Source organism: Notamacropus eugenii, chromosome 1, assembly GCF_028372415.1.
Source record: "Notamacropus eugenii isolate mMacEug1 chromosome 1, mMacEug1.pri_v2, whole genome shotgun sequence".
In the NCBI taxonomy this organism is placed as follows: domain Eukaryota; kingdom Metazoa; phylum Chordata; class Mammalia; order Diprotodontia; family Macropodidae; genus Notamacropus; species Notamacropus eugenii.
The window spans coordinates 515,048,712-515,062,463 of record NC_092872.1 but is presented as its reverse complement, the minus strand read 5'-3'; the positions used below and the strand labels follow the sequence as shown (position 1 = coordinate 515,062,463).

The window sequence follows — 13,752 nt, the reverse complement described above, 5'->3', positions numbered from 1 at the left end:
CAAGAACACTATCAGTCACCTATTTTCCCAACCGTGCTGCCATCCTCAACTCTCCCCTCTCTCCTATCTAATCAATGGTCAAATCTTGCTATTTCTATCTCCACTCTCTCTAGCCTACATCCCTTTCTCTCTACGTATTCAGCGATGACTCCAGGTCAGGTCTTCCTCTCCTCTGTCCTAGGATATTGCAAGAGCCTCCGAATTAGTCTCCTTGCCTCAGATCTCTCCCTATTTCACCTTTAAAACAGTCAACAAAGTGATTTTCTTTAAGGACAGTTCTGAACCTGTGACTATTCTACTCAGCAAACCGCAGAGGTTCCCTATTACCTCTAAGATCAAACATAAACCCCTCTGTTTGGCATCTGTGGCCCTTTACCACCTGACACCAATTTTCCTTTGCAGTCTTCCTACACATTACATCCCTTCATACATTCCATGATTCAGCCTGGTTTTTTACTGTTCTTCATACATCACACTCTACCTCCCATCTCCAAGCCTTTGTTCTGACTATTCTCCAGTCCTTCCTCACTTCTCCTTCTTAGAATCCCTAGTTTCCTTCATGGTTCAGTTCAAAGCACCATCTTCAACACCCCAGGCCTCAAGCTACTAGTGCCCTAATTTTTTTTAATAAAACATAAGCTCCTTGAGGGCAGAACTATTTTTCTTTCATCTGTGCATCTCCATGGCCCAGCACAATGACTGGTACACAACTGCTTAATAAATCCTTATTAACTGAATGACTGAAAATTAAGGCAACTGGCTCTCCCTTTTGTTTAACAACACAATATTCTTATTTTAAGAGGAAAAAACTCCACAGACTAGGGAGTCAGAAAATCTGGATTTCCGAGCCAGCTCCAACTAGCCACGAAACTACAAACAAGTCCAAACACTAGTAACCATAATGGGCTGTCCCTTACATGCTGGTTGGAAGAGATAAAGGACTACAGAAATATAAGCTGTTGTCATCATTATTATTTCCAAACAGCTGATTTTAGGAACTATTCAATTATGACAGAAGAAAGGGAAAATTAATGAAAGCAAAAATTCTTCCTTGTTCCAGCCATCCTTAAAAAGGTACAGAACTCTTTCAGAAGCCGTCCTTGGGTAGGTGAGATGGAAAAAAAACACTGGTGATAGAGGAGACTTGGAGGTACCTAGGTGATGTCCCGATCTCTCCGATGACCTCCATTCTGACATCTCCAATGTTCAAACAGAACTTGCTAACTTTCGTCCTAAACGCTTTCCACCTCCCTCTTCTACCTTCCCTATTCTTGTAGACAGTAATACCATCCTCCCAGTCCTAGGCTGACAACCTAGGAGTCATTCTGGATGACTATCTCTTACCCAAGAGATAACCAAGAGATATATCCAAGCTGTTGCCAAGGTTTGTCAATTCCATCTTTTCAACATCTCTGGAATAGGTTCCCTTCTCCCCTCTGACGCTGCAACCACTCTAGTGCAGGCCCTCATCACTTCACATTTGGCAATAGCCAAGGTAGATCTGTCTGTCTCCAGTGCCTCCACTACAATCCACCCTCCATTCAGCCACTAAAGGGATTTTCCTAAAATTCAGGTTTGATCATGTCACACACCCCTATTCAATAAACTCCAGTGGCTCCCTATTGCCTCCAGGATCAAACACAAAGTTATCTATTTGGTATTCAAAGCCCTTCATATACCAGCCCCTTCCTACATTTCCAGTCTCCTTATACCTTAGTACCAGACACATACTCTTCAATCCAGTGACACTGGCATCCTGGCTGTTCCACCACTAAGTCACTCCATCTCTCAGTTCCAGGCATTCTCTCCATGCCTGGAAGACTTTCCTCTGCTCCAACTATTGACCTCTCTGGTTTCCTTTAAGTCCCAGTTGAAAGTCTACTTTCTCCAGGAAGCCTTTCCCAATCCCTGTTAATTCTAATGTCTTCCCTCTGTTATTTACTTTTTATTTATCCTTTATATAACTTGCTTCGTATATGCTTGCTGTCATGTTGTTTTCCCTGTTATTTTGTAAACTCCTTGAGGGCTGAGGCTGTCTTTTGCTTGCTTTTATATCCCTAGTAATTAGTAGAATGCCTGGCACATAGTAGGTGCTTAATAATTGATTGGGCCTAGATCCACAAGACTTGAGTTCCAGTCCAACCTCAGATATTTACTAATAAATCTGTGACTCTGGGCAAGTCACTTTACCATTCTCAGCTTCCATTTCCTTATCTGTAAAATGAGAGTAAAATTAGCTCCTACCTCCCTGTGCTGTTGAAAGATCAGATGAGCTCATATTTACAAAGTACAGTGCAAACCTTAATGCACTATAGGAATGCTAGCTTTTACCTATGGTTTAATTCTAGAACTTTTACTCAGCAGTCCGTATGATCAGGGACAACTCACTTTATTTCTCTGAGTTTAATTTTCTTCGACTGTAAACAAGGCAAAATAATACTTGAATGTCCTATGTAGGAGGATATTTGTGAAGAAAGCATTTTGTAAACTGTAAAGTCATACAGCCATGGGATTTCTTACTATCATTACTATTCTACACGGAGAATTGCATTACTAAGAAACGTTCAATCTTGCGCCGTCAGGGTTTAGATAGTGCCTGCATGTTTTCTGTCCTAATTCAATGAGTTAACCAGAAGCTGTATCAGATATCTGGGGTCTGTCTGCTTTAGAAAAGTATATTTTCTTATCAGTGAACGTCAGAAAGGTTGTGACTCCAACATATGGAAAGATTTTACACTTTCAGAAAAAATGCATATCAAAGGGGCAGAGGGTGACAGAAAACACTAAGTCAAGACTGACAAGGCCGCTCGACATGTGCACTGTACCTGCTTTGTTTTTTAACTACTGTAGCCATCAATAAAGAGCAATTTACAGAGTTACTTACCCTTACTATGATGCCCATGCGCTTGCTTTCATAAGTGAATGGGAAAATTTGAAGAATGGTGAAGTTCAGAATCTGGCCACCAGGGGTCCTCAGCTGCATAGAAGATTGATCTCTGCCCACCAGGGTTAAACCAACACTTTCAGTCCACTGGACCAGGGCCACCTAAATATAACCAAAGGTCAGAAGTCAGACAGACCACTGAGTTTCCAGGTTCAAGGGTCATGCAAATGAACCTCATTCAGGGAGGAGCTATGGGCGGTTTGAAATGAAAGTTGATCACTTATGTCAAGGTAAAAACACTTGGGTTTTGGGGGGGGTGTGGGGGGTGATATGAACCCAAACTTGTTCACTGACAATATCAATTACTGCTGGTCTTTGGAAGGCTTAATGAGTCAGTGCTATACAAACCATAACCAGGTGGACAGACACTATATTTAATATACAACAAACTATATATTACCTGGTTAACAAGTAATCTACCTAGAGGAGGGGGAAGGGAAAAGAGAAGAGGGGGAAGAGAGAGGAAAGGGGGAAAAGAGAAAGGAAGAGAACAGGAGAGGGGGGAGGAGAGAGAGAGAATATGAAAATGAAAAAAGAGGGAGAGAAAAAATAAGAGAATGAAAAGAGAGGGAGAAAGAATGAAAAAGAGAATGAAAGAGACAGAACAAAAACTCACAGCATTAGACTGAGTTTAAAAGTCACCAATCAATTTTAACCTTACTCACTAGATCTTAGAGCCTGAGTTGGAAGGGATCACCAGATCACTGATTTAGAACCCAGAAGAGACATTTTAATATCATCTAGTCCCATCCCCTAATTTTATAGATGAGGAAACAAGCCCACAGAGATGAAGTCATACAAGTGGTAAGTTGTAGAGTTGTATTTAAATTCAGTTCCTCTCACCTCAAACCCAGCATTCCTTTTTTCTGCCTTAATTTCAATTTTATCTAGGTCTATATGTGTAAACGGTGTCTCCAGTAAAAGAACATGAGCTTCTTCTGGTGGTTAGGTACTAGTTCTCCACTGTACTACAGGGCCAGAGGAAGAAGCGAATGCCTGAAGAGTTTTTCAATTGCCAGAGATCACATAAATACTAGGTAACAAAGCTAGCATTTGAACACAGGTCTTCTGGCTTCAGATCCAGTGCTCTTTCCATTATACCACACTGCCTCCCATCTACATATTGCCCAACATGGGAACTGTACATGATAGGTAATATTTGTTGAATGCTGTGTTAATTTAGTTCATTACACATATATCTTGGAACAGATAAAGCTGATGAATAATAAGCTAGACTCAGGTTAAAAGAGCAGAAAGAAGCTCAATTGTATTCAAGAAATCTCATGACATTTTCAATACTCTACGTAAAAACCCAACTTTTTAACCTCAAACAGACTCCCACTGATGCAGTATGACTGTGGATCACTGAACACCACAATCTCTGAAAATCAATCAATATTGTGGGGAACCTGATGGGCAACAGACAGATGTGCTGTGGGTAGCCACAGAATATCGCCCACAAATGCAAAGATGACATAAGGGATATCAACCAGGAAATATATGACCAGAAATAAAAGCTGACCGGTCAGGCAGCAAAAGCAAGCAATAATAGACAGACAGTCTAAGTATACTCTACTGGTAATCATGAAATATTCAAAGACCCAGAGGAAGGCCTCTAACTTGTGCAGTAGATCCCTTACAGAAGAATTACTGAAAGGCTCGAATAAGCATCCATCCCATAGGATGGGCCTAGAAGGCATGGATGGACTGTGGTTTGTGCCACTGAAGAGATTCCCTACATCATGAGATCAATTATCCATTGAAGTAGTATCAAAGATGAAAGAATGAAATTAGTTGATTAGGCTTCTATTGATACTCAAATGGATCCATAATCTCATTGATTTAGGAGTTCCCTACAAAGATGCAACCCATCCATGTCTTCCCAAAAGTTCTCAATAGGGGCCCATTCAACAGGCAAGGGGCTTTCCTCACTTTGTCCCAACATCCAGAGGGTACCAGTCTGGCCAACTACCCTGCATCCCTACCTCACACCACACGACCAGCCCATCTTCTTTCTGTAACAGAATTCTTTTAACATCCTTTGTTCTCATTCTTTGGAGTTGCTCTTTGGTTACATGTTGCTGGCCTACTCACACCCCCTCTGGGTCTTTCCAGTACCCTCTATGATGTTTAGCTCATGAAACAGTGGCATTTAGGTCTTGATGCCGTACAGCAAGGCTGGTAAATGGTCACACTGAAATGATGATTCTTTGATATTATGGGAAACTTGGAGTCAACAACGTACTTTACAATTTACCAAAAGCAAGTCATCCTGCTGTCCTCTTTTTCAACTCTGGGTCTAGTTCATTTTCTGCCTGTATTATGTGCCTCGGGTATGCATCCTGTTGGACAAACTCTTGAAGGGATCCATTCAGATGTATGTTGACATCTAACCAACAGCCATTCTTCCTCCATTTCATTTATTTTACTCAAACATATCCCTAATAACAGTTAAATTTCACATGAACTACTTTTCATTTACTTCATTTAATTTACTCAAAAACTTCTTTCAAAAAAGCTGAAATTGGCATAGTGTCTTAAGGTTGCCCTTTAGAGATCTGCTTATGTTACCTTGTAATAACCCTATGTACTATTATTGGGCCCATTTTACAGATCAAGAAATGTGATTTGCCCAGAGTCACACGCACACACTCATGAAGTGTCTGAGGGAGAATTCAAACTCGAATCTTTCTGACTCCAAATCCAGCAATCTATTGTGCCATCGGCTGCAAGGATTCCATATTCTCCTATCTATGACCCAACTTCACTCAATCTTCCCCCCAGCCAGAACAAAACATCTTTCCCAAATCAATACTCCCTAAATGTAATGCAGCCTCCTCTCTTAGAATATAATTTCCTTCAGCACAAAAACTATCTGGCTTTTGTACCTATAATCCTTAACCCTTAGCACAGTGCTTGGTATACAACATTTAATAAATGCTTTTCATTCATTCATAAATGTTTTTCATTCATTCATTTAGTACTCTGTGACATGAAATGTGGATACAAAGACAAAAATCAAAGTTCTGCCCTCAAGAAGCATCCATTTTGCTATAAGAGATCATCTGTACATAAATAAGCATATGTATGAAGTGCATGGGGTAAGACACCAGCAACTCGGAAGAACTAGTAAAGTCTCACATAAAAGTGGTTATTTAAACAATTTTCTAGAAAATAAGGAATTTTAAGAGGAATAAGTGAAGGAGGACTGCATTTCAGGCAAGTACAAAAAAAGCATGAACATAGGAGATAAGAGTCGGTAATGTGTAAAGAAAAAGAGTAAGGCCAGTCTGAATGAATTAGACCTGGACTGTAGAGTGAGGTACAGCAGGAATAATATATAATAAGTTTTTTAATAGTTTGGTACCAGGTAGTGATGAGCTTTAAAACCTAAATTGTGAAACCAATTATTTGATCCTGAGGTAGCGGGGCGTCATTGCAGTTTACTGATGAGGAGAGTGACATGGTCAAATTTATACTTTAAGAAAATTACTTTTGTAGGTATATGGAAGATGAACTGATGAAAAGAGTGGCTGGAAGCAAGGAAGTTATTACAATAATAATCCAAGCAAGGGATGAGGGCCTGAACTAGAAGAGTGGCTATGTGAGCAACCAGAAAGGGATGTATATGAGAGGCATTGTAGAGGCAGAAATGACAAGGTTTGGCAACTGCTTAGATATGAGAACTGAGAGAATATCAGTAGTACTGAGGTAGAGAACCTAAGCTAGAAGGATAGTTTATACCTTCAATACAAACAAGGAAATTCAGATTTCAGGTGGCTTGTTGGGAAACATAATGAGTCCGACTTTAGACATAATAAGTTTGCGATGTCAATAGGACATCCAGTACAAAAATATCTAAGCTGCAAATAAAAATGCAGAACATGAAATTCAAAGGAGAGAACTCTGTTGTTGTGGTTGTGGTTGTGGTTGTTTCAGTATTATCTGACTCTTCGTGACCCCATCTGGGGTTTTCTTAGCAAAAATACTAGCGTGGTTTGCCATTTCCTTCTCCAGCCCATTTTGCTGATGAGGAAACTGAGACAAACAAAGTTAAGTGACTTGCCCAGGGCCACACAGCTAGTGTCTGAGGCCAGATCTGAACTCAAGAAGATGAGTCTTCCTGACTTCAGGCCTGGCACTCTAACCACTGTGCCACACAGCTGCCCCAGAGAGAACTTAGGGCTGGATATATACATTGAGAATCACCTACATTGAGATGACAGTTAAACTCATAGGAGCTGATGAGGTTACCTAGTGAGAATGGATGGATAGTGATAGGGGATAGATGACAGGCATAAACTTGAGATACATCCACAGATGGGAGACAGGATATGGGTGATCAAAGAGCAAAGGGAGCAGTTAGACAAACAGGAAGGAGGAAGGGAAAGAGAGAGAAGGAGGAAGGGAAAGGGAGAAGATGGAGGAAAGAAAGGAGAAGAGGGAGAAAGAGAATTCTCATATCCTCAGGTCTAACAGGGTCCTGTACACAAGACTAAATTGGCGCTTACTGAAAGAACAGCTTAAAAGTTCAGACTTGGGCTCCTTGACTTTAGTGGGTATTTTTAAATTAAATAATGATGAACACAAACAGTGAAGACACATAAAATGAAACATGATTGTATAGTAAATTAATCTTCTTTCTCTGGTTGGACTTCAAATGTCCAATACAGCTCCTTTAGGTTCCTATAACTCACAAGCCCCTAATTATGTCAATCAACAAGTATTTATTAAGTACTTACTATATGCCAGGCATAATGCTAAACGCTATTGTATTCATGAGCTACAATCCTTACCAAATCTCCATGTGGGTGAAGGGGAAGGTGAACTAAAGGAATTCTAGTCCTGACTTCTACCAAGTGTGACTTCTACCAGCCTCAACTTCTTCCTCTGTAAAATGAGGGAGCTTGATTTGGACTTGATCTCACCAATACCTTCCAGCTCAAATATTCTATGACGCTAAGACTATCTACTGCTAAGGAATATAAATTGTTCGTTGGGGAAAGGGAGGAGGAAAAGGTTCAGGGATAATTGAATCTAAATTAATAATTAAACGAAGCAATGACTATAGGATCACAGATTTAAAGCTGAAAGGTACCTTAGAGGTCATCTGGTTCAATCTCCTCATTTTACAGATTCAGAGACTAAGGCCTAAAGGAGCGAAATGATTTGCCCCAGGTCACATACATAGTAAGAAGTAAGGGTGGGAGTGGGCAAGAATATGCATTTATTAAACACCTACTATGTGCCAAGCACTTTATAAATATTATCTCATTTGGTCCTCACAACAACCTGGGAGGTAGGTGCTGTTATGATTCACATTTTACAGTTGAGGAAACTGAGGCAGATGGGGGTTAAGTGGCTTGTCCAGGATCACAAAGCTAATAAATTTCTGAAGCTGGGATTTAAACTCAGTTCTAACTCCAGATCCAAAGCTCTATCCACTGTACCACCTACCCACAGAGGCAGGATTTGAACCCAGGTCTTCATTCCAGATCCAATGTTTCCAATGTCTGGGATTCTAAAAACTCAGAGGAACTTAAAAATAGAAAAGTCTATGATTTGGCTGAAGGAATACTCTGACAGTGAAAGCAGATCATTTAAATTTCCCATCACCTCTAAGGGCAGGGATACCAGACTATCCCAGAACAAAGATTATGCTGTAAATCAGGGAATCGAGTCAGTCATTAAAATCACATTTTCCTGATGGAGGAAGAACAACGACAATTGTACTTTGAACTCCAAACCATTTACTTTTAAAGACAGATACTCTACCACAGCACACGTCACTCAATGGAGTCCCCACTAAGTAACCTCACTCTATTTCTTTCCCCTCATTTCCCTGTAGCAGTGTGATAATTGAAACCTTGGCAAGCTTATTCAAACCTTATCCAAACAGGATATGAGCACTGTAGGTAGCCTTACATTTTCACCTTCTGCTCAAATATGCTTTTGTATAGCAACTTCAATGTAAAGATATCCTCTAAGAAAACACAGGAAAAAAAAATCACACTGGGTCCACGCCACTGTGAGTAGGAAATTCTAAAGATGTTTTTTTTTAACTCCTCAAAATCATGGCAGAAAAAAAATTGGCTGGTTAAAAATGATGCTAAACCATTCTCATTAAGTAAATTTCCATAACAATTTGATTTATTTAACCTTTCTGACTTTGGGCAAGTCATTTTCCATTTCTGGGACTGGGATTATTTTTTTTTTACTTCCTTGGAATCACAGCAGAAAAAAATTCACAGGTTAAAAATGATGCTAAACCATTCCTATTAAGTAAATTTCCATAACAATATGATTTATTTAATTTGTGTATCCTTGGGCAAGTCATTTTCCATTTCTGAGACTGTTTTCTCATCTGTAAAATGAAAGAAGTAGAGCAGATCATTTCTAAGGTCTCTCCAATTCTAACATTCTCTAAGTCTATAGCAGGGGTTCTTTATTTTTGTGTGTTGTGGACCCCTTTGGCAATCTGGTGAAGCCTTTGGGCCCCTTCTCAGAAAAATGTTTTTAAACATATAAACTTAGGATTTCCAAGAAAATCAATTATTTTGAAGTGAAAATGTAATTTTATTTTCTGATTCAAGTTCACTGGTCAAGAATCCCTGGCCCAAAAGATTATTCTAGCTCCATGGAGCATCTCTTCAGAAGAATAATTCCATCTTGTAGCACCTGAGGCTACTAACAGCTTCTTGAGGGAAGGAACCAAGTCAACTAGCATTTTTGTATCCTCAAAGTTAGCACAGTTCCTTGTACATGAGAGGTTCTCAATAATTTTTTGTACAATTGAATTTAAAAAAACAGTTCCCACAATTGGCTAAAAAACAATAAACTTCACAAGTATAAAATAAAGCAGTTCACAAAAGAGACCGAGGGATTCTGGTGGACTGCTAGCTCACTAGGAATCCAGACTACAATATGAAGGTCTGTTACACTGAAAAGAATGGCTTACAGAACAGGTGATGATCCTACCGTGAAGACTACATTCGGATACCATATTTTAGGAAGGATGCTGATAACTTAGAATTCTGAGGGTGACAGCCAGGGATGAGGGACCTCTATGACAATCAGTGGAAGGAACTGAGCATGTTAAGCCTAGCAAAAAGATGACAGGAGAACATGATTGCTGTCCTCAAGTATTTGAAGGACTGTCATACAAAAAGGGGTTTAGACTTGGTCTGCTTGGCACTAGATGATAAAACTAGGAGTGATAATGGTTGGAGTTTGTAGAGAGGAAAATTTTGCCTTGTCATAAAGAAAAACTCCAAATAATCAAGGCTGTTCAAAAGTAGAATGGGCTAGCTCATGAGGTAAATCATGTAAATAAGCATTTATTAAGCACTCCTATGTGCCAAGCACTGAGCTAGGCTCAGAGGATACAGAGAAAGGCAAAAGACAATCATTACCCTCAAGAAATTCAATATAATTGAGGAGACAACATGCAAAAAACCCTACGTACTAACAAGATCTGAGCAAGATTAATTTGAGATAAGCATTTAGGGGACTTATTACTGTGGGTGGGGTCAAATGGAAACCTCTAGAATTACTTGAACCATCCTACGTAGTTAACACAACACAAAACTGAGATCTCACAAAGAGTGAAAGATATTTCTTCTCTAGTGATGGATGTGAAAAAAGCTGTATTCCTTTGTTATACCAGCTCTCCTTACAATAATCCTGTGTTAACTGCGAGAAAAGCAAATGGCATCTGGCAGCTTACGGTGGATTAGAGCAGAAAAAAGTTGTTATACCCATCACTACAACTGTTTCTGATCTTTTCAACATTTTAACCATGTAGCCTAGGTCCAGAGTGGATGGTATGAGGTTATCAACCTTGTCAATCCTTTTTTCTCTGTTCCTGTGGCTAAGATTGGTCAGAAGTTGTTTATTTTCACATGAGAAAGAATCCAATATACCATTACCATTATTCCCCAGGGCTACCAGAATTGTCCCTTATACTTCCACATTATGGTGGGCAGAGATCTAAAAGTGGCCTTCCTTGGGGCACTGATGTACACCATTATATTGAAAATACAACACTGATCAGGTGAGATGAAGCGAAGCTGCAGATCAGATGGCAGAAGCCCTAGATCAGATGGTGACCCATATTGTGGGTCAAGGGATGGAAAATCAACATTAAGAAAATCCAAGGTCTAGCCCATTCACTCCAATTTTAGGGAATGTGGCGAGTGTGAGAAATCTAGAAAATTTCCATCACAGTTCAAAATAAGCTTCTGACACTTGCTTCTCCATAATCTAAAACAGAAGCCCAGAAAATTATTAGATACTTTGGGTTTTGGAGAACCTATATTCCCTCTCTGGGAATTCTGATGGCCCCCATTTACTGAGATACCTGTAAGTCCATCTCTTTGAAGTGGGGCGCAGAACAAGCTACAGCTTGGAAGACATAAAGCAGGTTGTCCAGCAGTCCCTCCCCTTGGTTCTTTGTGACCCTGAAAAATGAGGTCTACAGTAGAGCCCCTGGAACCCTGCCTCCCCTGCTAGCCCAATAGGTCGCACCTATAAGGACCTGATCCCCAAGGAATGCCATTATGTCTGGTAGACTAATGACCCATCCACTATGAGAGAGACATTCACAACTAGACTCAGCCAGTCATTAATCCAGAAATTAGGGAATACTCTAGGGAATAAAGATCCTAATAAGGCCTTCCACTGTTCTGAGCTCCCAGCTACCTGGTAAGAAAACTTTGAGGGATGGGGTAGAAAAGATCTGCATCGATACTAATTCCTTGGTGGGGGTTCTGGGTCTGGTCAAGTAGTCTGAAGCCTAAAAGGTACAGGACTAGATAATCAAAGGTTCTCTCCTTCAGAGTCAGGACCAATATCAGAATATTATCCAGTTATTATGGGGCATGTCAGCACCCATCAGAGATATTATATGCTAAATGACCATGTGAAAACAATTTAAAGAACTGCAGTTTGGAGAGAGGACCCAGTGACAATTTGGACACTGGAGTGGTAATGCCATGTTGGCATTACATGTATGGACACAGGACCATATGATTCCCCCAACTATGAACAAGGCAGCTACTCATGCCCAGCTTGGCTTCTTGTGCCAAACACAACATTATTCCAATCCTAGTGGTCCTCAATCTATCCCCAGCTGGCAAAACAGCACCCTTCCAGCTCAGGACAAGGTAGCTGCCTCTACTAATCAAGAGCTGCATTATTATGCATCTGACTACCCAGATCGAGTGTCCAGTCTCCCAGAAGCCAAGTCTTTGACACATCAGTGCTTCCCTGGAAAGGGTTAAGGCTCTCCAGGCAAGTGATTTCTGGAATGCAGTTCTCCAGGAACACTTATAAGAAGAGATTATTCTTGGAGATAGTTCCCGTTGACCTTATTTGGTAGCCCCGTGTTAGTGCTGTCTGGGCTTCAGGGTTCTTGTCTCCTCAGAAGGGTCCATAAACACAAGAGAATTTATCCAGGCCTCCTTCAATTGGCTGGCTTCCTTTCCTCTATGATAGTCTGGACAACTTCTTCCAAGAAAAAGCTTGGGGGACCAAAAGTAGTCTCGCTGAGAGGCATCTACTTTCTTGAGGAAGGTGAATCTATCACTACCTAACTGTGGTAGGTGTATATCTTCTTGGAAGAAAGAGGATCCCTTAACAGACTTGATGGTAATGAGTCACTTGTGTAGGGGTGAGGGAGAGTCCTTATTTAATCCCTGTGAAAGAAGGAAAGGGGAAGTTTGGGCAGGAATGCCAAGGAATACTGAGCTGATACAGATTGCATATAGGAGGCATGACTGCTTAGCCACTTTACTGCAAAGGACCCTTATACACAATGAAGAATTGTTGCTGACTATGCCAGAAGTGTCCATGCTATGGCTTGTTCCTACAGCTGCTTTTTTTTTCCTTTCGTTTCCTTTTCTTTTTCTTTTTTTTTTGGAGGCAATCAGGGTTAAATGACTTGCCCAGGGTCACACAGCTAGTAAGTATCTGAGGTTAGATTTGAACTACAGTCCTCCTGACTCCCAAACCAGTGTTCTATCACCTGCACCACCTAGCAGCCCCATTCAATTCACTGTCAACACCTCATAAGGAAAAAAATCCATGCCCATAATGGAGGTGCCTTCATCTGTTCTGTGGCTCTGACATTCTGAGTACTGCTCTAGTTTCAACTTAACCAATTTGCATTAGAATTCACCATGAATTGTGAAGATTTTGCATCACTTACCACATGTACTAAGATAACTGAAACTTGAGACTTTATCATTTCCAGAGTCAGTGGTGAAAAATGCCTAGGATCTCTGGCTTCTGTTCTCCTCCATATTTTTTTGTTTGTGTTTTCTCTCATTACAGTGACTCTCTGGGAGAGTGAAAGAGGAGGGGCACTGTAACTTTTCTTCTTTTCCTTTTTCCTTCTAGTCTAGTCCATACCAAGAAGATGTGTCCACCAAGCCCAAAAAGGACTGAAATGGTGGAAGGTCCTCTAGAACAGAGGTACCAAACACATGGCCTGTGACATTCATATGACCCACAATATTCCCAAGTGTGGCTGGTTCAAACCAGATTAAAATGTAGTTCTCCACTCTGATTTTTAATTTAGAAAAATAATAATTATAGCAACATGTGGTTTTCTAAGTCAATCTGTGGTTCACAGAATCCTTATGCATGGTTTAATGATCTCCCTTCTATTTGAGTTTGACACTATAGCTGTAGAAGATCCTTAACCATCAAGAGGTGGTATATAATAGGACCAGCATTTCCCTCACACAGCTTCTTCAAACCTCTACTAGTCTAGTACACAATGTACTAAATCATTTCTGAGGTTCTTT

The 13,752-nt window shown here is 40.4% G+C and overlaps 1 protein-coding gene across 8 annotated transcripts in view; it reads right to left on the bottom strand.

Annotated features, from left to right (window-relative positions):
* The window catches only part of ATP9A (ATPase phospholipid transporting 9A (putative)), a 156,359-nt gene that overhangs the window by 37,362 nt on the left and 105,245 nt on the right, over positions 1 to 13,752 (bottom strand). For all 8 annotated transcript variants that reach the window (XR_011972344.1, XM_072633539.1, XM_072633535.1 and 5 more), the window contains exon 15: positions 2,885 to 3,046. Coding sequence is in view for 7 of the 8 variants with exons in the window: in XM_072633539.1 (XP_072489640.1) it covers positions 2,885 to 3,046 (162 nt within the window). In the remaining variant the exon portion in view is untranslated. The remainder of the gene's footprint in view (positions 1 to 2,884; positions 3,047 to 13,752) is intronic.